At 64.1% G+C, this 21,375-nt stretch overlaps 3 protein-coding genes across 5 annotated transcripts in view; 1 reads left to right on the plus strand and 2 right to left on the minus strand.

The window, feature by feature from the left end:
* Positions 1–3,134, minus strand: part of LOC141976888 (uncharacterized) — a 20,152-nt gene extending 17,018 nt beyond the window's left edge. Inside the window, exons 1-5 of the mRNA XM_074938055.1 lie at positions 2,952–3,134; positions 1,657–1,739; positions 897–1,026; positions 552–678; positions 7–142 (exon numbers count right to left, since the gene is read on the minus strand). Of these exons, the coding sequence (XP_074794156.1) occupies positions 7–142; positions 552–678; positions 897–1,026; positions 1,657–1,732 (469 nt within the window). The 5' untranslated portion in view covers positions 1,733–1,739; positions 2,952–3,134. The remainder of the gene's footprint in view (positions 1–6; positions 143–551; positions 679–896; positions 1,027–1,656; positions 1,740–2,951) is intronic.
* On the plus strand, positions 1,431–6,105 carry TSEN34 (tRNA splicing endonuclease subunit 34). 3 transcript variants are annotated; one of them, XM_074937210.1, is made up of 5 exons: positions 1,431–1,474; positions 4,318–4,585; positions 4,803–4,959; positions 5,260–5,514; positions 5,731–6,105. In XM_074937210.1, exons 2-5 carry the CDS (start codon positions 4,331–4,333, stop codon positions 5,916–5,918), a joined length of 855 nt encoding a protein of 284 aa, XP_074793311.1. In that variant the 5' UTR covers positions 1,431–1,474; positions 4,318–4,330; the 3' UTR covers positions 5,919–6,105. The 3 variants fall into 3 exon arrangements, with proteins under 3 accessions (XP_074793311.1, XP_074793310.1, XP_074793309.1); XM_074937209.1 differs by lacking the exon at positions 1,431–1,474 and adding an exon at positions 3,310–3,423; XM_074937208.1 differs by lacking the exon at positions 1,431–1,474 and adding an exon at positions 3,334–3,423 and having other exon boundaries at positions 4,277–4,585.
* A 771-nt stretch (positions 6,106–6,876) lies between these two features.
* Positions 6,877–10,967, minus strand: GRWD1 (glutamate rich WD repeat containing 1). The gene is made up of 7 exons (XM_074937168.1): positions 10,739–10,967; positions 10,110–10,227; positions 9,282–9,432; positions 8,757–8,970; positions 8,492–8,634; positions 8,061–8,258; positions 6,877–7,768 (listed from the first exon to the last, which is right to left on the minus strand). The coding sequence occupies exons 1-7, from the start codon at positions 10,935–10,937 to the stop codon at positions 7,448–7,450; spliced, it is 1,344 nt and encodes a 447-aa protein (XP_074793269.1). The 5' UTR covers positions 10,938–10,967; the 3' UTR covers positions 6,877–7,447.
* Between the last annotated feature and the right edge of the window lie 10,408 nt (positions 10,968–21,375).

The raw sequence follows: 21,375 nt of genomic DNA on the forward strand, positions 1-21,375 counted from the left end.
CGTAGCAGTAACCGTAGCAGAGGGTCGGGCCCAGCCCCGGCACGCTGGGGATCAGCCCAAGGGCGGGGCCCTTGGTGAACGAGGTCACGTCCTGCTTCTTGGCCTGGCTGATCTCCTGCACCTCATTGGCCAGGCTCACCATCTAGGGCAGGGGGCACAACCCACAGGGTGAGCGCCCCCTACAGGACCACTGCTGCGACACAGCCCCCCCCAGTGCCTCACCACCACACCATGGGGCCCCCCCACGCCCCACCACACAGCGCCCCCCCGGGCCTCACCACCACACCACGGGGCCCCCCCAGTGCCTCACCACCACACCACGGGGCCCCCCCGCGACACAGCGCCCCCCCGGGCCTCACCACCACACCACGGGGCCCCCCCATGCCCCGCAACACAGCACAGCACCCCCTATGGGACCACCACCACAGCACCACGCCCCCCCCACCCCCGCCACCATGGCACAGCGCCCCCTAGCGCCCCAGAGGGGCCAACAGTGACCGGGAGGCCAGAGCGCCCCCTGCTGCGCCTCCCTGCCCCGCCCCCTGCAGCACCTTGAGGGTCAGCAGCAGCTGCACGGCGTTGGTGAAGGGGGTGGGGGCCGGCAGCCCGAAGAAAGTCACCATCCGGAAGAAGAGTAGATAGGAGAAGGTCCAGCCGAGGGTCAGGTAGTGACAGGACCTGGGGCAGAGGGCGGGTTCATTGGCCACACTCCCAGAATCCCCTGCTCCCGTCACCCCCCCCAACCCCTCCCAGCTCCCAGAATCCCCTGCTTAGCTCCAGGCCCCCCCATCTCGCCACAGCTCCCAAAATCGCCCCCCCCGAACACTCTACCCAGTAGACCCCACTCCTCTCCCAGAGCCGGGGATAGAACCCAGGTGTCCTGGCTCCTTCCATACCGGGGGGAGAGGCTGAGGATGACCCATGTGCCCAGGATGGTGACCAGGGAGTGCAAGGTATGGATGTTGCAGGTGACCAGCGTCAGGAGCAGCCCCACGGCTGCCCCCCCAAACTGCTTCATTCGGTGTCCTGGCGGGGGGAGGGGAGGAAAGAGACACAGATCAGATCCCAGCTCCCTTGCCACCGAGATCCCCCGGGAGCAAAGTCAGCTGGGACTTAGGGCGACCCTGGGCGGGGAATGGGGCACAGGGCCTCTCCTCTCTAGGGAGCGCTGGCTCCCACCCAGCCCTGGGGAGGGGGGTTGGTTGGCTCGTGGGGCAGGGAATGGGGCACAAGGAAGTTCAGGAGGTGGGGATCCTGTACCCGCAAACACCCATCCCCTATCGATGGGACCCCAGAGTCCAGCAGCTTCTACTACAAGACTGGCAGGGGGAAGCTAGTGCCAGGGTTCCCTGCCCACACACACCAGCCCCCCTAAAATACCTCCAGACCCATTCTAACTCGAGACATAACCCAACCCTCCCCCCCCAGAGCTGAACCGGAATGGAGAGAGGAAATCTTGCAAGAGGAAGCTGAGGTGAGGAAACCCCAGATGGGGCTGGGTGGAGCACACCGGAGGGAATGTGGGGAAGGGCCCTTATTGGAGGGAAAGGGGGGGGTCTCTTTGGTGGGATTTTTTCTAGCCCCAATCCCTGTCCCCCCCCAGCCATGGCACGAAGGGGAGGGGCCAGAGTTACCCCCCCAAGCTGGAGTCACTCACCCCTTTCTTGAAGACAAAGCCGATGGGGATAGAGAAAAGCAGCACGGTCAGGTAGGTCCACTCCTCCGGGGTCATCCCAGCTCTGCCGCGGGAGGAAAAACAGCGTCAGGCAGTTCCACAGGCCACCCACCCCACCGGAGCAGGGAGCAGCGGCTGCAGGGGGCGCTGACAGCTCAGCTCCTCTGTAGGTGGTAGGGGAAGAGCAGGGAGGGGAGATCTGGCCCCAGGCAGGGACTGGCTGGCTCCGGGGGGCAGGGAATGGGGCACGGGCCTCTCCCCTCTCCATTGCTCTCATTCCATGGCCTGGGGTGTATCGAGTTTGCCAGGTCTCAGCCCCGCTCCCAGGAGCCCCCATCGCCCAGCCCATCCAGGTGCCCCCTGGCCCCCCCCACAGCTGAGTGGCCATGGGCTGGACGGGCCACAGAGATCCAGCCTTGGGGGGTGGGCGCTAAGGCAGAATAGTCGGGGGCTGCGTGGGGAGGGGGGGCTCAGTGTGTATGTGAGGTAGAATGGGGAGCTGTGGGGGAGGGAAGTTGCAGGGTGTCCTCTGCCGGGCCGGTACCTACCCCCTAGTTCATCCACCAGGGACTATCAAGCAGCCTTGTTGCCCCGCAGTGGCCACTGCCCAGCCCCGCACTCCCCCAGACACTCCCCCCACACCCAGCAGCACAAACCCCTCAGCAAGTGGGGTCTAGTGGTTAGACTGGGGGGGGTGAGGGCTGGGCCCCTGATATCTATCCCACATGGGCTCCCTGCTCCTTCCACCTCCAGCTAAACCCTGGGCTGCTAGCTGCCTTAATCCCCTCCAGTCTCTAATCCACGCAGTTCACCCCCCACATTAGCCATTGCTGGCGCTGGGGAGAGAGGGGTACATGCCCCACCCTGTTTAATCTCACCCATTAATCCTCTCCATTAAGGGAACTCCTAGGGTCCCTAGTCCCAGACCAGGCCCTCATTGTGCCAGGCGCTGTACGTTATTTATTAGGTGGATTACGGAAGCTCCCAGCCCCGCACCCATTGCGCCAGGGGCTGTACATTATTTATTAGGTGTATTACAGTAACTCCTTGCCCCGCCCCCTTGTGCCAGGCGCTGTACAAACACAGGACAAACACCCAGCTCCCACCCGCTGCAGCTCGCCCCCAGATTAGCAGTCCGGCCAGGGGGGACAGGCGGGGGGCTGAGAAGAAGTGGGAACCCCACATCAGGTGGGGATGGAAAACACCCTGGAACTTCTCCCCCCTCCCCACAATTCAAGTGCAGCCCTGCACGTCTCAAGTTCACAGCATTACTCACCAGCACCCGGCACCAACTTCTTCCGATGGGGTCAGTGCAGAATTCCCACCCGGGGGCGCCTTTGCACAGATTCACACCCCTGGGGGCTCCTTTGCACAGAGTCACACCCAGGGGGGGCTCCTGTGCACGAATTCACACCCCTGCGGGACCCGGTGCACGAATTCACACCCCTGCGAGCAACTCCCTCCCCCACCCACCCAGCCCCTCACTTTGCAGCCGCGCTGCCTGTCAGTCCGCCCGCCCCCTGCTCACTTCCTCCACACCCTGCACCCATTGGGCCCTGCAATTTTCAAACCCCCCCACCACCAACTCTCCGCCCCTCCTCGGGTATTGGCCAATGGGGCCGTCGCTCAGCTGCAAGAACCCGCCCCCCCTCGCCTTGCAGCAGCAGAGAGAGGGACCGGCCAGTTTGCTTTGCAAACAGCCCCCAGGCCCACCCCAGAGCTGGGTGCAGGGGAGCCCAGGGGTGAAGGTGAGTGAACTAGGGAAGCGGGGTGTGGAGGGGGGGGGTCGCCCTTGGAGAAGAGATTACCCACAATCCCCTGGGGGAAAGAAGCAGCGTTTGGTATAGGTGCGTGTGGCCCTTTAAGAATTTCCAAGAATTCCTCTTGGGGGGGGTGGCCCTTTAAGAATGGGTTACCCAGAATACCTTGCGGGGAAGGGGCAGCGGTTTTTTATTTTTAGTGTGTGGCCCTTTAACAAACTGTTTCCCGGAATCCTTTGTGTGTGCGGGTGGGGGGCGTCAACGGAGGGTTTTTAAGAATGGGACTCCCAGAATGCCTTGGGGCAGGGGGCGGGGTTTGGTGTGGGTGGGTGTGGTCCTTTAAAGGGATCACCAGCATGTGGCCAGAACCAGGCTCCCTGAAAAGGGGCTTTCCCAGCATCCTCTGGGGCGTCAGTGGGGCTTGGCCACCCTAGCCCCAGGGCATGATGGGATTGAAGTGTGCCCCCCCATCCCAAATTGGGGCCCCTAGCCCCAGGGCATGATGGGATTGAAGTGCCCCCACCCATCCCAAATTGGGGCCTCTAGCCCCAGGGCATGATGGGATTGAAGTGCGCCCCCCCATCCCAAATTGGGGCCCCTAGCCCCAGGGCATGATGAGATTAAAGTGTGCCACCCCATCTGAACTTGGGGCCCCTAGCCGCAGGGCATGATGGGATTGCCCCCCACCCACGCTGGGGGCCTGGCCTTGGCAATGGGGCATGCTGGGATTGTGGTACCCCCTGCCCCAGAGCATGCTGGGATTGTCATGCCCCACCCCAGAAGTGCATCTCCGTGCTGGGCGAGGTGTCCCCATGTAACCAGCCCCCGTGCCCTGCCCCAGAGGGGCCACACCCCCCACCCTTGCCGCTCCCCTCTCTGCAGCTGGCGCGGCGCCATGATCCGGATCCACGTGCTGGAGGGGGCCGCTCTCGTGTGGAGCGTGGAGGACGCCCGGGAGATCCGTGAGCGGTTCCGGCTGGTGGGGACCCTGGTGGGGGCGCTGGCCCGCAAGCCCCGGCAGAACGCCCGCCTGGGCCTCCCCCTGCAGCTGCTCCCCGAGGAGGCCCGGCTGCTTGCCGAGCTGGGTGCAGCCATCCTGGTGAGGGGCACCGAGACCCAGCCCCCGGCGGAGGGGGAGGAACCGACCCAGGTGAGGTACCTGGGGCCTTGCTCCTCCAGGGGGTGCTGATCCAGCCCCAGGGCAGGGACTGGCTGGCTCAGGAGGGCAGGGAATGGGGCACCAGCTCGGGCACAGGGCAAGGTGCAGCGGCAGGGGGGCCGAGCATGTTTGGGGGCGGGGATGCTGTGGGGAGATGGCTGTGCCGTGCACCCCATCCCGGAGCTAACCCCCTCTCCCCCGAACCCAGGCGTCCGAGGTGGAGGCGTACCAGCGGGAGCTGGAGGAGAGCTACCAGGAGCAGCAGCGCCTGGCTGGGGCAGAGAGGGGGGCCCTGCTGGCCCGGCTGGCCGAGCGCATCGCCCAGGGCCGAGCCCGCCGCAGAGAGCAGCGCGGGGAGACGCCAGGTGGGGCTGGGGTTCGGAGGGGAGACCTGCGGCGGAAACCCAGGGGCTGCAGAGAAAGGGGGGCTCTCCTCTATTTGTCAGTGCTGGGCCCAGGGGGCCTGTGCTGGGGCTCAGTTGGGGGGACTCATTTGTGGATCAGCGCCAGGCCCCCATATACCCGGCCCCTGCGCCCCGCCCCAGAGGGACCGCGTCTCAGTGGTGGGTGAGGGGTCCCTGTATAACCAGCCCCTGTACCCCACCCCAGATGCAGCCGCACTCCGGCCCCGGCTTCTCCTAGCCTGTTGCTCTCTTTGCTCTCAGACATTGCGGAGGATTCGGGGCTCCTGGATTCGCCCTTCGTCCTGCCCCGCGGCTCCATGATGGTCCAGCTGCCCACGGCCCGGCAGCACCCGGGGCGGGTCGAGCGGGTGGACTGGACCTCCCCCTCCCCGGACTGGCCTCACGCCGGCTGCCCAGCCCACGAGGCCCGGTACCGCGTCTTCCGCGAGCTGTGGGGCAGGGGCTACTACCTGTCTGGAGGGAGCAAGTTTGGGGGAGACTTCCTTGTGTACCCAGGTAGGTGCGTGGGGGGCTGGGCCACAGCCTGGGGGAAATGGGGCAGGGGGTGCTGGCCAGCCCTGGGGAAGGGCGCATGGAGGTGGGTGGGGACACTGTTGGCCCCAGAAGTGGGGGAGGGAATGGGTTTGGGGCGGCTGCTCGGCGGAGGGATTGGAGGGGGTGGGGCAGGGAGCATCTGGCCTAACTCCTTCCCCTTCGGCCTCTCCCCTGCAGGCGACCCCCTGCGGTTCCATGCCCACTACATTGCGCTGTGCTGCCCCCAGGGGGCCCCCCTCCCGCTCCACACCCTGGTGGCAGCTGCCCGCCTGGGCAGCGGCGTCAAGAAGACCCTGCTGCTCTGCTCACCGGGTGCGAGCGGCGCCCTCGTCTTCACCTCTCTGCAGTGGAGCGGGCTGCAGTGACCCCCCCGTGGGACAGCCGGGAACTGGACTGGTGGGGGGGCACAATGTGCTCCCAGCCAAGCACTGAGCACCCCTCCCCCCCGGAACAAAGCCAGCCGGGACAGGAGGGGACGCTGCTGGGGGGGGGCTGCCGGCTCGGGGCTGAGCGGTGAACAAAGGATGTTAATAAAGAAGAGGCAGCAGCAGAACTGGAAGGGTGGGGGAGCCTAGGGCCGGGCTGGCAGGGGCTGGGGGTCGGGAGTGAGGGGCACCCGCAGGGCTGGGGGGGGGGGGGGGAGCCTAGGGCCGGGCTGGCAGGGGCTGCGGGTCGGGAGTGAGGGGCACCCGCAGGGCTGGTGGGGGAGCCTAGTGCCGGGCTAGCAGGGGCTGGGAGTCAGGAGTGAGGGGCACTGGCAGGGCTGGGGGGGGAGCCTAGTGCCGGGCTGGCAGGGGCTGCGGGTCGGGAGTGAGGGGCACCCGCAGGGCTGGTGGGGGAGCCTAGTGCCGGGCTAGCAGGGGCTGGGAGTCAGGAGTGAGGGGCACTGGCAGGGCTGGGGGGGGGCAGGGCACCAATAAGGAGGGGCTGTGGATCGGGGGGCTCAGGCAGAGCTGGGTGTCCCCCCCAAAATTGACCAGACCTTCAGTAGGCTATAAACTTTTTTTCTTTAATTAAAACTGAACTTTCCAGAAAATAGATATTATGTACTAACCTGCCCCCCCAGGCAGGGCCCATGGCGGGGAGGGGGGGGGAGAGAAGAGACAGTGGACCCCTCCCCCAATCTGGGGTTAAAGTGGGAGGGACCTGACTGTGACACCCTCCTGCCCCCCTCTGTATTTTGGGGTCTGTCTCCCGTCCCTCCACCCCAGGGATTTGCGCACCCCCTGGAAGCGAGCTCCCCCCCCCATCACTGTATGGTGGCAGCACCCAAAAATACAGTTGGAGTGAACCAACTCTTCCCCCTCCACCTATGCAAAATTGGTAGCCTCCGGAGTAATCCACTTCTCACAATAAAATGGAGGTGATGACCCCCCCCATCCCAAGTAGTAGTAACCAAATTCAGACCAAGTCATGTACAATTGAGGGGGAAATTAGCTTGAAATCAGCCCCCCCCATATCCACATTAGATGGTAGCTCCCAAAAACAAGCTGCAGAACAGTGCATTTTCTAGAGGGGTGCTCCCCCCCATGCAGAATGGAAGGGTCCAGCCACCAACAACCCCCAAATTCTGACCAATAGTAGCAGTTGGCATAGTCCATCTCCCCCCCCCCATTTCATGCAATGGTAGCAGCCACTAACTGGAACGGTCCAACTGCATGGAGCAAGGAGGGGGAAAGCTTGTGTTGAGGCTCCTTATCTGGGGAAACTCCCCTTCTTGCCAGTGCAATGCTAGCAGCAGATACATGGAACAGACCAACTCCTCCACCCCCCCCCCCAAGCCTTCTCCCCATTCTGTGCAATGGGAGCAGCCACACTTGGAATAGTCCATCTGCAAGGGGGAGGCTCCAGGCTCTCGCCCCCCGCCCGCACCCCAAAGCCGGGCTCTGCCCCGTCAGACGCTGATGGTGCGGAAGACGGTGAAGCCGGACAGGGCGGTGGTGATCAGGACCCCCGGGCACTGCGGGTGCCAGTGCAGCTCCTTGATGTCGGTCTCTCCCTGGTGCACGAAGAGCAGCTGGGGGGGGATGGAGGCCAGGGCCGGGTCATCCTCGCTCTCCCCCTCCCCTTCCTGGTCCCGCTCCACTGCCAGGTCCCACTGGGTCACCTGGTTGTCCGCACCAGCGGCTGCGAACACCCCCCCGTCCGCGGGGTGCCACTCCACCGAGGTGACGGGCGCCGTGTGCTGCTTGAAGGTCGCCACGCTCGTGCCCGTCTGTGGGGGGAGAGGGCAGCGGTGAGGGGGGCTGCGGGTTGGGAGTGAGGGGCACCGGCAGAGCCTGGGGGGGAGCCCAGGCCTGGGCTAGCAGTGGGCTGCGGGTCGGGAGTGAGGGGCACCGACAGAGCCTGGGGGGGAGCCCAGGGCTGGGCTAGCAGCGGGCCGGGAGTGAGGGGCACCGGGAGAGCCCAGGGCTGGGCTAGAAGCGGGCTGCGGGTCGGGAATGAGGGGCACTGGCAGAGCTGAGGGGAGCCCCCGAGAGACCTGGGGGAGCCCGGGGGGCACCCACCTGGAAGAGGCGCAGGTCCCAGATGCGCAGGGCCCCGTCGTCCCCCCCGCTGAGGAGGAAGGGCTCGTGGCGGTTCCAGCTGATGACGTTGACGTCGCTGGCATGGGCCTGGCTGGCCGTCAGCATGCAGGCCCGGCCCGGCGCCGCCCGCACGTCCCACACCCGGATGGACCCGTCCACCGAGCACGAGGCGAACACCTGGGCGAAAGGGGGTCAGGGCAGTGTGGCCACCTGCCAGGGGCCCATCTACCCCGGTGTCCCCCCCGCCCTGCCCCCCCATGGGCCCATCTACCCTAGTACCGTGCCCTGCCCCCAGGATCAGCCCCACAGGCCCATCTACCCTAGTACCCTGCCCCGCCCCGCCCCCAGGATCAGCCCCACAGGCCCATCTACCCCAGTGCCCTGTTTCTCCTGGCAGGACTGCCACTCACTGTGGCTTCTGTCGGCGACCACTGCAGGTCCTCCACGGAGGCGGTGTGGGCGGTGAAGGGGCGCTGGTCCACATGCCACGTCCCATCCGCCTTGGGGCTCCACAGGTGAATGTTCTTGTTTGAGTCACCAGTCACGAGACGCCCTGCGGGTGGGGGCAGAGCTGGGGTCACAGGGAGCTCCCACAGCTAGCGCCCCTCACTCCCAACCCATAGCCCCGTCACCCCCGACCCGCAGCCCCCTGCCACCCGGAGACTCTCGGCTCACCGGGCACCATGGGGGACCAGTCCATGGCAAAGCCCTCGGTCATGTGTCCGGCAAAAGAGAAGAGGGGTTTGATTTTGGCTTGCTCCTCCCGCAGAAAGGTGGCCATGGCCTGAGGGTCCGAGATGGCCACCAGGGGGCGCTGTAGGTCGTAAATCTCCACCTGCCCCTTCTCCGACCAGACGGCAGCCACCTGCGTCCCGCCCAGCTGAGTGACCTGCCAGGAAGGAAAGGGTTAACCCCAGCATGGGGGAAGGGGGCACTGTGCTTGTTGGGAGGGGGAGGGTGCTGTGCTGAAGGGACGCTAGGCAGGAGGGGGAGGCTCGCTTGGGGGCGCGGGCCCCAATGCCCCCTGTGCTGCTGGGAGCAGGGGATGCCGCACTGGGGGCAGGGGGGGAGCTCGTCGGGGGGTGCTGCGCTGGGGCGGGCACTGCGCTGGTGGGGGACTCTGCTCAGGGGGGTACGGTGCTGGGGGGGCTCGACAGGTGGTGCTGTGCTGGGAGGGGCTTGGCGCTGGGGGGGCCATACCCGAATGCGGTTGATGCCCCCGTAGTGGGGGATCATGGCCAGCTCCAGCTGCGGCTTCTTCTCCTCCTCCTCGTCGTCCTCCTCGTCGCTGTTGCTGCTCTCGGCACCCGCCCCCGTGCGGTGCAGATTGTGCATCTTCATCACCAGCAGCCTGGCGGAGAGAGGGACCCCTTGAGCCCTGCCCCCAGCCAGGGGCCCCACCAGCCCCTGCGCCCCGCGGAATGGGGCCCAGGGCCTCTCCCCTCTAGGGGGCGCTGGCCTGAACCCTGTCACCGGCTCAGCATGGAGGTCAAGGGCCACAGGGAGCCAGCCCCCGCTCTGTGGGTCAGGCAGGGGGTTTCTGGGGGACACCAGGGGCGGCCGCGGGTGACCGTCCAGGGCTCTGTGCTCAGGGGGGTGCTGGCGCCTGGGCAGGGGAAGAGGCGCGCGCTCCCCACTCGCGGGCGGGTCGGGCCGGCTCCCAGCCTGGGGCGGGGCTGAAGTCGGGGGGTGTTTGTTGCAATTTGCGGCTGGGGCGGGGGTGGCCTGCGGGGCGGGCTGGGGCCAGGCCTGGCCGTGCCCCTGGGGACAGAGCTACTTCCGCTCGGTGTCTCCTGCCCTCACCCCAGGCAGCCGCTCACCCCCCCGCAGTGCCCGGGCAGACGGGGCGCGCCCGGGTGAGCAGCGAGCGCTCCTGGGGGTGCCCCGCAGTGCCCGACCTGGGGCAGCGCTGAGAAGCGGGGCTCCCTGAACAGGTGTCTTGGGGAGCACACGGGGGTCTCTCCCTCTCTGGGGAGAAGCAGGGTGGGGGGCTGTGTCTCTGCCCCACGGCCACCCCCTGGGGCTGACCTGTTGGCCTGGGCGCTCTCGGCCTGGGTGCCGGCGCAGAGCCGCAGGCTGAGTGGGAAGTGGCCAAGCTCCTGGCCCGGCGGGTCGGGTACCACGTCGAAACTCAGACAGGGGGCGCCTGTGGGGAGAAAAGGGGTGAGCCCCACTGCTGGGCATGTGCCCCACACCCCTGGCCTGTCACACCCTGCGCCCGTCCAGTGCCCCCCTGACTGCCCCATACCCTCCTGGCCCATGGCCTGTTCCAAACCCATGCCCTCCTGTCTGCCCCACAGTGCAGCCCCATGTCTCTGTGCCCACCCCACCCCCTGCCCGCCCCACACTGCAGCCCCATGTCTCTGTGCCCACCCCACCCCCTGCCCGCCCCACACTGCAGCCCCATGTCTCTGTGCCCAGCCCACCCTCCTGGCCGCCCCACACTGCAGCCCCACGTCTCTGCCCAACCCACCCCCTGCCCACCCCACACTGCAGCCCCACGTCTCTGCCCAACCCACAATGCAGCCCCACGTCTCTGCCCAACCCACCCCCTGCCCGCCCCACACTGCAGCCCCACGTCTCTGTGTCCTGCCCACCCCACCCCCTCCCCGCCCCACACTGCAGCCCCACGTCTCTGTGCCCCCCCCCGCGCTGACCCGTGCCCGCCCGGTGGTACAGCACATAGGCCTCCTCGTCCATCACCAGCTCCTCGCCCGGTCCCGGCGGGGGGCCCCGGCCCGGCAAATAGACCCGCCGCGGGGGGGCCCCCTGCTCCTCCCCCTCCTCTTCGCCCCCGCTGCTGCTGCTGCTGCTGCTCGCCCCGTCCCCGGCCCAGCGCCACGCCGCCTCCGCCATCTTGGGACAGGGCAGCGCACCCGGCGCGCCGGCCTCACGCACTTCCGCCCTCAGGCTGCGAGACGCCATCTTGCGGGAGGAGAAGCCGCGAAGCCGCGGCCATATTGGAAAAGGGCAACGGCCACCATCTTGGAATGACGCTAGGCACCGCCCTCTTGGAAACGGGCCTGAGTGATTCCAGCGCCGCCATTTTGACAAAGGGACAGGAGGAGCCGGCCGCCATCTTAGGAAGGGCGCAGCGGGGGCCGCCATATTGACTGAGGGTAAATCTCGTCCGAGCCGCGGCTAGCGCCATTTTCAGAAAGGGAAAATCCCCAGCACCGCCCGGACGCCATCTTAACTGAGGGCACATGAAGTCCCCCGCCCCCATCCTGGCCCCACGGGCGCCATATTGAATAAGGGCAACTGGGTGACCCCCCACACACACATCCCATAATCACCATGGCGACCTAAATCTCCCCCACACCCTTACACCTCACTGAACTGTCACATGGGGTCAAAGGCCGTCACCTTGGCAACACGGGCGCCATCACTGGGGACATTCGTAATATGACATCACCACATCCGCTTGTGACATCATCGCCCCGGGTCATGGCACAGCTGCCTGGGACGTCATTGATGGCCCCGCGGCCATGGAAACCAACATGGGGTCATCATGGCACCAGTGACGTCACAAGGGACTGCCTCACGACCAGGTGCAATGATGTCACGGGGAAGTAATGACATCATCAGATGCAGTGATGTCACCGGGAAAATGATGTAGCCACAAAAGTTGGTAAATGGGGGAGACGTTCCAAAGTATCGCCCAGGCCCCACCCTGAACCCCCCGTCCTGCAGCCCAGCACCCCCCAGCACCACCCTGGGGCATCGGGCCCAGCCCTGACTGCCAGGGAGAACGTCCCGTGCTGAGCCCCCTGTCCCGCGCACTGCAGATCAGCGCCCCCACTGAGCCCCCTGCCCCACCCCCTGCAGCCCAGCGCCCCCCACTGAGCCCCCTGCCCCACCCCCTGCAGCCCGGCACCCTCCACTGAGCCCCCACCCTGCTCCCTGCAGCCCAGCGCCCTCCACTGAGCAACCTGCCCCACCCCCTGCAGCCCGGCACCCCCCACTGAGCCCCCACCCTGCTCCCTGCAGCCCAGCGCCCCCTGCTGAGCCTCCTGACCTGCTCCCCACAGCACAGGGCCCCTTGCTGAGCCCCCCGCCCCACAGCCCAGTGCCCCCCACTGAGCCCCCACCCTGCAGCCCAGCACCCCCTGCTAAGTCCCCTGCCCTGCTCCCTGCAGCACAGTGCCCCTTGCTGAGCGCCTGCCCCACAGCCCAGCACCCCCTGCTGAGCCCCCTGTCCCGCACCCTGCAGCCCAGCACCCCCTGCTAAGCCCCCGCCCCACTTCCTGCAGCCCAGCGCCCCGCACTGAGCCCCCTGCCCCACTCCCTTCAGCATGGCGCCCCGTCGCTCTGCTCTGGGGCATTGGGGCCAGCACTGACTGCCAGGGCAGTGACCACCGCCTGTGGAGCCCCCTCCAGTGCCCCCCCAACCAGTCTCCCCACCCAGAGCTGGCCCAGCAGCCCCCAGCTCAGTGGTAAGTGCCATGAGTGATGGCGCTGGCTGCAGCGGCCACGACCCTCCCGCTCCAATGAGCACAGCAAATTTCACAGCTAAGCGGACCCAGCTGGAGGCCTTCAGGCCGCACTCATTGGGGATTTATGATCCCAGCGAGGACGATAGGACAGAGGAAAACTGGCCTAGTCGGGAGCGAAGGGCCCTGGCAGATTGAGATGAGGGGAGCTAGGGCTGGGCTGGCAGTGGCTGCGGGCTGGGAGTGAGGGGCACCAGCAGAGCTGGGGGGAGCCCAAGGCTGGGCGAGGAGGGGGCTGCGGGTCGGGAGTGAGGGGCACCAGCAGAGGGTGGGGAGGGAGCTGTGGGTCGGGATAGAATTGCCATCACGAGAGACTCTGCATTGCAGCGAGCGCCCAGCAGGGGTCGAAGTGAGTTCACACCCATTGCACGTGGGGCCGAGCCCTGGGCAGCTCAGTGCACTGAGGGCGAAGGGGCCCCAGGGGTAAAGCCAGCAGCAGGGGGGTTAACAGGTCTCTGGACATCCCCCAGGCTGGGGCAGTGCCAGAGATACCCCGCACCCCAGCACACATAACACGCCCCGTTAGGGGATCCCTGGGCATCTCCCTCAATGTGCCCCTCACTCCCGACCCGCAGCCCCCTCCTAGCCCAGCCCTGGGCTCCCCCCAGCTCTGCCAGTGCCCCTCACTCCCGACCCCCAGCTCCCTGCTAGCCCAGCCCTGTGCTGCCCCCAGGTGCTGTGGTTAGGGGGTGCTGGGGGGGGCTCTGTTTTCGATGTCCCCAGGGCCTGCTCCATCCCTCGCCTGAACCCAGACGTTCTGGCAGGTGGAGGCCGCGCGGGGCTCCTGGCAAAGAAGAAATGCAAACCAGAAACACCAGCCAGGATGGGAGAAAGCCAGGGCCTGTCCCCTTGATGGGGCTCCAATCCCCCATGGGGGGGGAGGAGGGGCTGGCTGGCTCAGGGGGGCGGGGAATGGGGCACGGGGCCTTTCCCCTCTAGGGGGCGCTGGCTCCCCTCCAGCCCCAGGACAGGGCCTGGCTGGCTTGGGGGTGTGGGCGTTAAATCCTCTCTCTGCCGGCTCATCCAGCTGCCGCCCCAGGGCCGCCCGGGCCGAATGTCTGCCCCGCACTGTCCATGGGCCCCGCACAATCTGCCCCTGCGCCCCCCTGTCCCTGACCTGCCGCGGCTCTGCCTTTTCCACACTTTGAGGCAGCCTGTTCCCAGCCCCACGCACTGCCAGGATCCCTGGAGAACCAGCCCCCCAGCCCCACCCCAGAGCGGCCACGCCCCAGTGCCGGGCAAGGGGTCCCTGTGTAAACACCACCACAATGCGCCACAACGCAACACAGACAGCAATACACAACTGCAACATGACAGCACACACAAAGAGCTACCCCTTACAGTGCGCGCACACACACGCTAGCAAGGGGGGTCACACCCACACACGGAGCAGGGCACAGACCCTCCAGCAGGGGGCAGCAGGGACACACACACAGGGAGCAGGGCCCATCCCCACCAGCAGGGGAGAGCAGGGACACACACACACACACACACACACACACACACAGAGAGCAGGGCCCAGACCCTCCAGCAGGGGGCAGCAGGGACACACACACAGGGAGCAGGGCCCATCCCCACCAGCAGGGGAGAGCAGGGACACACACACACACACACACACACACACAGAGCAGGGCCCATCCCCACCAGCGAGGGAGAGCAGGGACACACACACACACCCACACACACACACACGGAGTAGGGTCCAGCTCCTCCAGCAGGGGGCAGCAGGAACACGGACACACACACACACACACACACACACAGAGCAGGGCCCATCCCCACCAGCAGGGGAGAGCAGGGACACACACACACACCCACGCACACACACGGAGCAGGGTCCAGCTCCTCCAGCAGGGGGCAGCAGGAACACGGACACACACACACGGACACACACACACACACACACAGCAGGGCCCAGCCCCACCAGCAGGGGGCAGCAGGGACATACACATACAAAATACAGCTGCGCTGGGGGCCCAGGGCTGGGGCAGCCCGATGGGTCCACCTCTATCCCCAGCTCTGGGAGGGGAGTGGGGGCCAGTGGTTAGAGCTGGGGGGCTGGGAGCCAGGACTCCTGGGTTCTCTCCCTCCTTGGCCCCGATGCGTGCCCGGTAACCTCCCCGCACTCTCCCCTGCCTCTCCACAGGGACCAGCTCTCCTGGCCCATCTGCTCAGCTTGTCTGGCTGCTAACGAACCAGTAATTACCTGTGGTGTGTGTCCAGGCCGGGCTGACAGCAAGGCGGGGCATGTGTGTGTGTGTGAGCTCTGATAACCAGGGAATGGGGCTTGGGGCCTGTCCCCTCTAGGGGGCGCTGGCTGCCATCTGGCCCCAGGGCGAGGGACTGGCTGGCTCAGAGGGGCAGGGAATGGGTGCGGGGCCTTTCCCCTCTAGGGGGCGCCGGCTCCCATCTGGCCCCAGGGCAAGGACTGCTTGGCTCAGGGGGGCGGGGAATGGGGTATGAGGCTTTTCCTCCCCCCGGGGCCGTGGGCTCCCATCCGGCCCAATGGTGGGTGGGGCCTGGCCCTCCCTCCCCCCCTGCAACATCTTGATCCAAAGGGATTGTGCTAATGGCGTTTTTAATTAATAATGAACTTGTGGGGCCTCAAGGATCCAGGCATCTGACCTGATCCCGCCTCAGAGCTGGCGCCCCCTAGAGGGGAGAGGCCCCGTGCCCCACTCCCCTGGGGCCGGATCATAGCCGGTGCCCCCTATCAGGGCCGGTGCCCCTTTCACCCCCACTCCCCCAGCCAGGGCCAAAGGTCCCCGATGGGGCTCGTACCCCAGGCCCACGGCCCGGCACTGAAACCCGGGGGCGTCTCGCCTGGGGCTGCTCCACGGCTGGACAAGCCAGGGCAGTTTCCCCGCTGGGGTGCGGGAACAATCTGCATGGGGGTGCAGAGAGCCAACTTGCAAACCCCGTGTAGGCGGGATACCACTTCAATGGGGGGCAGCCCCCCAGGCAGCCCTAGTTCCAGCCTTGACTCCTTATCCAGCCAGCCAGGGGCTAGAGGGACTGGGGGGGGGGGCGGGCAGTGAGGGGGCAGAAGCTACATGAGACACAGAGGGAGTGCAGTTAGCAAGACGGGAGGGGGGACTGGGGCGGGGGAGGGGGGTCTATTGGGGTAGGAAGATGGGGGAGGGGAAAAGGAGAAGGGGAAAGAAGGAAAGTCAGGGGTGGAAAACAGAGAGGGAAAGGGGAGGACGCAAAAGAAAGCAGAGGGGAGCGGGGGTCTCGTGGTTAGACCAGTGGGGGCCAGGAGCCAGGATGCCTGGGTTCTCTGCCCAGCTCTGGAAGGGGAGTGGGGTCTAGTGGGTAGAACAGGGCAGCATGGTTCGGGTGAGGGGTTCATCTGAAGGTCTGGGGCACTGGGGTGAGTTTGAGGGGTAGATTCAGGGTGAGTTTGAGGGGGAGGTTCAGGGGGTGAGTTTGGGGGGCTGGGGTGAGTTTGAGGGGAAGGTTCAGGGGGTGAGTTTGAGGAGCTGGGGTGAGTTTGAGGGGAAGGTTCAGGGGGTGAGTTTGGGGGGAAGGTTCAGGGGGTGAGTTTGAGGAGCTGGGGTGAGTTTGAGGGGAAGGTTCAGGGGGTGAGTTTGAGGGGCTGGGGCTGAGTTTGAGGGGAAGGTTCAGGGGGTGAGTTTGGGGGGCTGGGGGTGAGTTTGAGGGGAAGGTTCAGGGGTGTGTTTGGGAAGCTGGGGGTGAGTTTCAGGGGAGGTTCACAGGGTGAGTTTGAGGGGAAGGTTTGGGGGTGAGTTTGGGGGGCTGGGGGTGAGTTTGAGGGGAAGGTTCAGGGGGTGGGTTTGGGGGGCTGGGGGTGAGTTCGAGGGGAAGGTTCAGGGGTGTGTTTGGGAAGCTGGGAGTGAGTTTCAGGGGGAGGTTCACAGGGTGAGTTTGAGGGGAAGATTCAGAGGGTGAGTTTTGGGGGCTGGGGTGAGTTTGAGGGGAAGGTTCAGGGGGTGAGTTTGGGGGGCTGGGGGTGAGTTTGAGGGGAAGGTTCAGGGGGTGAGTTTGCGGGGCTGGGGGTGAGTTTGAGGGGAAGGTTCAGGGGGTGAGTTTGGGGGGCTGGGGGTGAGTTTGAGGGGAAGGTTCAGGGAGTGAGTTTGTGGAGCTGGGGGTGAGTTTGAGGGGAAGGTTCAGGGGGTGAGTTTGAGGGGCTGGGGTGAGTTTGAGGGGAAGGTTCAGGGGGTGAGTTTGGGGGGCTGGGGGTGAGTTTGAGGGGAAGGTTCAGGGGTGTGTTTGGGAAGCTGGGGGTGAGTTTCAGGGGAGGTTCACAGGGTGAGTTTGAGGGGAAGGTTTGGGGGTGAGTTTGGGGGGCTGGGGGTGAGTTTGAGGGGAAGGTTTGGGGGTGAGTTTGGGGGGCTGGGGGTGAGTTTGGGAGGAAGATTCAGAGGGTGAGTTTGGGGGGCTGGGGGTGAGTTTGAGGGGGAGGGTCAGGGGTGTGTTTGGGAAGCTGGGGGTGAGTTTCAGGGGGAGGTTCACAGGGTGAGTTTGAGGGGAAGATTCAGAGGGTGAGTTTGGGGGGCTGGGGTGAGTTTGAGGGGAAGGTTTGGGGGTGAGTTTGGGGGGCTGGGGGTGAGTTTGAGGGGGAGGGTCAGGGGTGTGTTTGGGAAGCTGGGGGTGAGTTTCAGGGGGAGGTTCACAGGGTGAGTTTGAGGGGAAGATTCAGAGGGTGAGTTTGGGGGCTGGGGTGAGTTTGAGGGGAAGGTTCAGGGGGTGAGTTGGGGGGCTGGGGGTGAGTTTGAGGGGAAGGTTCAGGGGGTGAGTTTGGGGGGCTGGGATGAGTTTGAGGGGAAGGTTCAGGGGGTGAGTTTGGGGGGCTGGGTGAGTTTCAGGGGGAGGTTCACAGGGTGAGTTTGAGGGGAAGGTTTGGGGGTGAGTTTGGGAGGAAGATTCAGAGGGTGAGTTTGAGGGGAAGGTTCAGGGGTGAGTTTGGGGGACTGGGGGTGAGTTTGAGGGGAAGGTTCAGGGGGTGAGTTTGGGGGGCTGGGGTGAGTTTGAGGGGAAGGTTCAGGGGGTGAGTTTGGGGGGCTGGGGATGAGTTTGAGGGGAAGGTTCAGGGGGTGAGTTTGGGGGGCTGGGGATGAGTTTGAGGGGAAGGTTCAGGGGGTGAGTTTGGGGGGCTGGGGTGAGTTTGAGGGGGAACTTCACAGGGTGAGTTTGAGGGGAAGGTTTGGGGGTGTGTTTGGGAAGCTGGGGGTGAGTTTGAGGGGGAGGTTCACAGGGTGAGTTTGAGGGGAAGGTTTGGGTGTGAGTTTGGGGGGCTGGGGGTGAGTTTGAGGGGAAGGTTCAGGGGGTGAATTTGAGGGGCTGGACTGAGTTTGAGGGGAAGGTTCAGGGGGTGAGTTTGGGGGGCTGGGGCTGAGTTTGAGGGGAAGGTTCAGGGGGTGAGTTTGGGGGGCTGGGGGTGAGTTTGAGGGGAAGGTTCAGGGGGTGAATTTGAGGGGCTGGGCTGAGTTTGAGGGGAAGGTTCAGGGGGTGAGTTTGGGGGGCTGGGGTGAGTTTGAGGGGGAGGTTCACAGGGTGAGTTTGAGGGGAAGGTTTGGGGGTGAGTTTGGGAGGAAGATTCAGAGGGTGAGTTTGGGGGGCTGGGGGTGAGTTTCAGGGGGAGGGTCGGGGTGAATTGGGGGTGTGATCAATGAAGCGGGCGGGGAGCTCCCCTTTATGGACACCCAGCCAGCCAGTAGCTCTAACCCCCCCGTTAGCTCTTCTTTACTTGCGCTACCTGTAAAGGGTTAACACGTCTCACTGCTCCGCACAGGTAGGGGAGGGGCGGGGGGGCACCTGGCCCAAACAGCCACTGGGAGGCCAGAACTTTTTAAAATTGCGAAAAAACTTCCCCTTTGTCTGTGGTTGGGCTGGGGGCTGGGGGGGCTCTGCTGGGAGAAGCTTGGCGCCAAGTCAGTATCATCCCCCCCCGGACCTGCTGGTTTGAACCCAGACATGTGAGTGGATCAGGGGCGTTTAGATGAGGGTCTCTCTGTTGATTTCTTTACGGCTTGTGGACCCCTCTGCGCTAACCCCAGGTGCGTTTGTTTGGCTTGTAACCTTTCAGCTGGACCCCTCCAGAGAGCTGGTTTCGGTGCTTAATCCTTGGAGTTGCTCTTTTAAAAGCCGGCAGTAACCTGAGTCTCCTTTTTAAAAAAAATAAAATTTACCCTTTTTAGGGACAGGGTTTGGATTTCTGCCTCTTAAGGGGTTTGTGCACATTTTTTAGTTCGCTGGTGGCAAAAGCTGATTTCTTTTCTCCCCCCCACCTTTCCTTTCTCAGCTCTTCCCCGGAGTGGGGGTGAAAGGCCTTGAGGTACCCCACTGGAAGGAATTCCCAAGTGTGCCTTCCTGGGCTCTCAAAAGGTTTTGGGGTTTTTTTTTTTCACTTGGGTGGTGGCAGCATCTACCCATCCAGAGCAAAGGGAAACTGTGAGTGTGGGCAGGAGGAAGATTATTGCGTGGAGAGACACTGGAGCACAGGTGTCAAGTATCCACCAATCCCTGGTGGACCCCAAATTCATCAACCCAGAGGCCCAAGTGACGGTGCAACCCTTTAAGGCCAACTCTTTTAACTTGCCTACAGCCAAGTTGCCTGTCCAGTACAAGGGCTGGTCAGGAATATGGACTTTTGCAGTCTATGACGATTACCCCATTCCCACGCTGCTGGGAGAAGACTTAGCCAACCATGTGAGGCTAACCAAAAGGGTGCGGATGGTCACCCGCAGCCAGGCTAAACAGGCCACCACACCTAACCCCATTCCTGAGCCTCCTACAAGGGCCCAGTCTGTGTCCCCAGATACCACGGGCCCGGGGACCCAGCCAGAGGTGGTGGAACCAGACCCCAGACGAGAGTTGTGACAAAGTGGGACTGTTCTTAATGTTTCCTCCGAATAGTGTGGGGGTGCCTCAGTTTCCCCTAGGCAGTTCTTAAGTATCTAGGTGGTGGGGTAAGGGTGTATGATCATTGCAGAGCCCTAGAGGGCAGGTGTGTGCAGGGGTCTGGACACAGAGAATGGCCGACACCCTGTTTCCTGGCAACTGATGGCCTGGGCCCTTCCCCCCCTGCAAGGTGAGAGCTGAAGGGTTGGAGAACAAAGGAATCAGGTGACCACCTGGCCTGGGAAAGGGACAAAGCCCAGAGGAGGAGGGGCTGGAGGGAGTTTCAGTTTGGGGCTAGCTGGGACATGGAGTGAAGGGCAGACATGGTTGTCTGGCTCACTGCCCCCCAAAATGGACCCAGCTGAGGGGTCCCGTTCTCTGCACCTGCAAGCTCTGTTTTAGACCATGTTCCTGTCGTCTAATAAACCTTCTATTTTACTGGCTGGCTGAGAGTCACGTCTGACTGCGAAGTTGGGGTGCGGGACCCTCTGGCTTCCCCAGGAGCCCTGCCTGAGCGGACTCGCTGTGGGAAGCGCACGGAGGGGCAGAGGATGCTGAATGCTCCAAGGTCAGACCCAGGAAGGTGGAGCCGGGTGAGCTGTGTGTCCTGCACAGGCTGCTCACAGAAAGGAGACTTCCCCAGAGTCCTGACTGGCTTCATGGGGAGCAGTTCCAGAGCATCGCCCAGGGACTCCGTGACAAGAGTCTATGGCAGCTGTTGTAGATCCAGTTCCTGGGACCCAGCCAGAACCAGCCCAAGGATTGGAACTGGCGGAGCAGTCAGCCCCAGAGCCCGTGCCTGCAACCCCACCAGAGTCAGGGGAGCCAGCACCAAAAGAAGCCACGGAGTCTTCACCTGCAGCAGCAGCTAAACCGGCGCAAGAGGCTCAACCGGATCCTGAAATACCTCCTAGTGCCCCAGCGGAGAGCGGTTCACAGTCGACGGAGACACCCCCATCACCTCCATCACTTCCAGTGGGACCCAGCCCAAGCCCACAACCCAGCGAGGAACTAATGTCTTCGGCATCAAGGGAGCGGTTCCAGGCAGAACAGGAAGCGGATCAGAGCCTCAAGGGAGCTTGGACGGCGGCACAGAGCAACCCACCGCCTCTCAGCTCTTCCAATAGGTCCAGGTTTGTTATAGAAGGAGGACTCTTACACAAGGAGACCCTTTCGGGTGGACACAAGGAGGACTGGCATCCTCAGAGACAGTTGGTAGTTCCAACTAAGTATAGGGAAAAGCTCTTGAGCTTCACCCATGATCACACAAGTGGCCATGCTGGGGTGAACAGGACCAAGGACGGTTTGGGGAGATCATTCCACTGGGAGGGAATGGGCAAGGATGTTTCTACCTATGTCCGGTCTTGTGAGGTGTGCCAGAGGGTGGGAAAACTCCAAGACCAGGTCAAGGCCCCTCTCCAGCCACTCCCCATCATTGAGGTTCCATTTCAGCGAGTAGCTGTGGATATTCTGGGTCCTTTCCCTAAGAAGACACCCAGAGGAAAGCAGTACATACTGATCTCCATGGATTTTGCCACCCGATGGCCAGAAGCAGTAGCTCTAAGCAACACCAGGGCTAACAGCGTGAGCCAGGCATTGGCAGATGTTTTTGCCAGGGTAGGTTGGCCCTCAGAATCCTTATGGATTCAGGAACTGACTTCCTGGCAGGAAACATCTGTGGGGAGCTCCTGGGGTGAACCACTTGGTGGCCACCCCTTACCACCATCAAACAAATGGCCTGGTGGAGAAGTTTAATGGAACCTTGGGGGCCATGATACGTAAATTTGTGAATGAGCACTCCAATGATTGGGACCTAGTGTTGCGGCAGTTGCTTTTTGCCTACAGAGCTGTACCACATCCCAGTTTGGGCTTTTCACCCATTGAACTCGTTTATGGCCACGAAGTTAAGGGGCCATGACAGCAGGTGAAGCAGCAAT

Source organism: Natator depressus, chromosome 23 (genome assembly GCF_965152275.1).
Source record: "Natator depressus isolate rNatDep1 chromosome 23, rNatDep2.hap1, whole genome shotgun sequence".
In the NCBI taxonomy this organism is placed as follows: Eukaryota; Metazoa; Chordata; order Testudines; family Cheloniidae; genus Natator; species Natator depressus.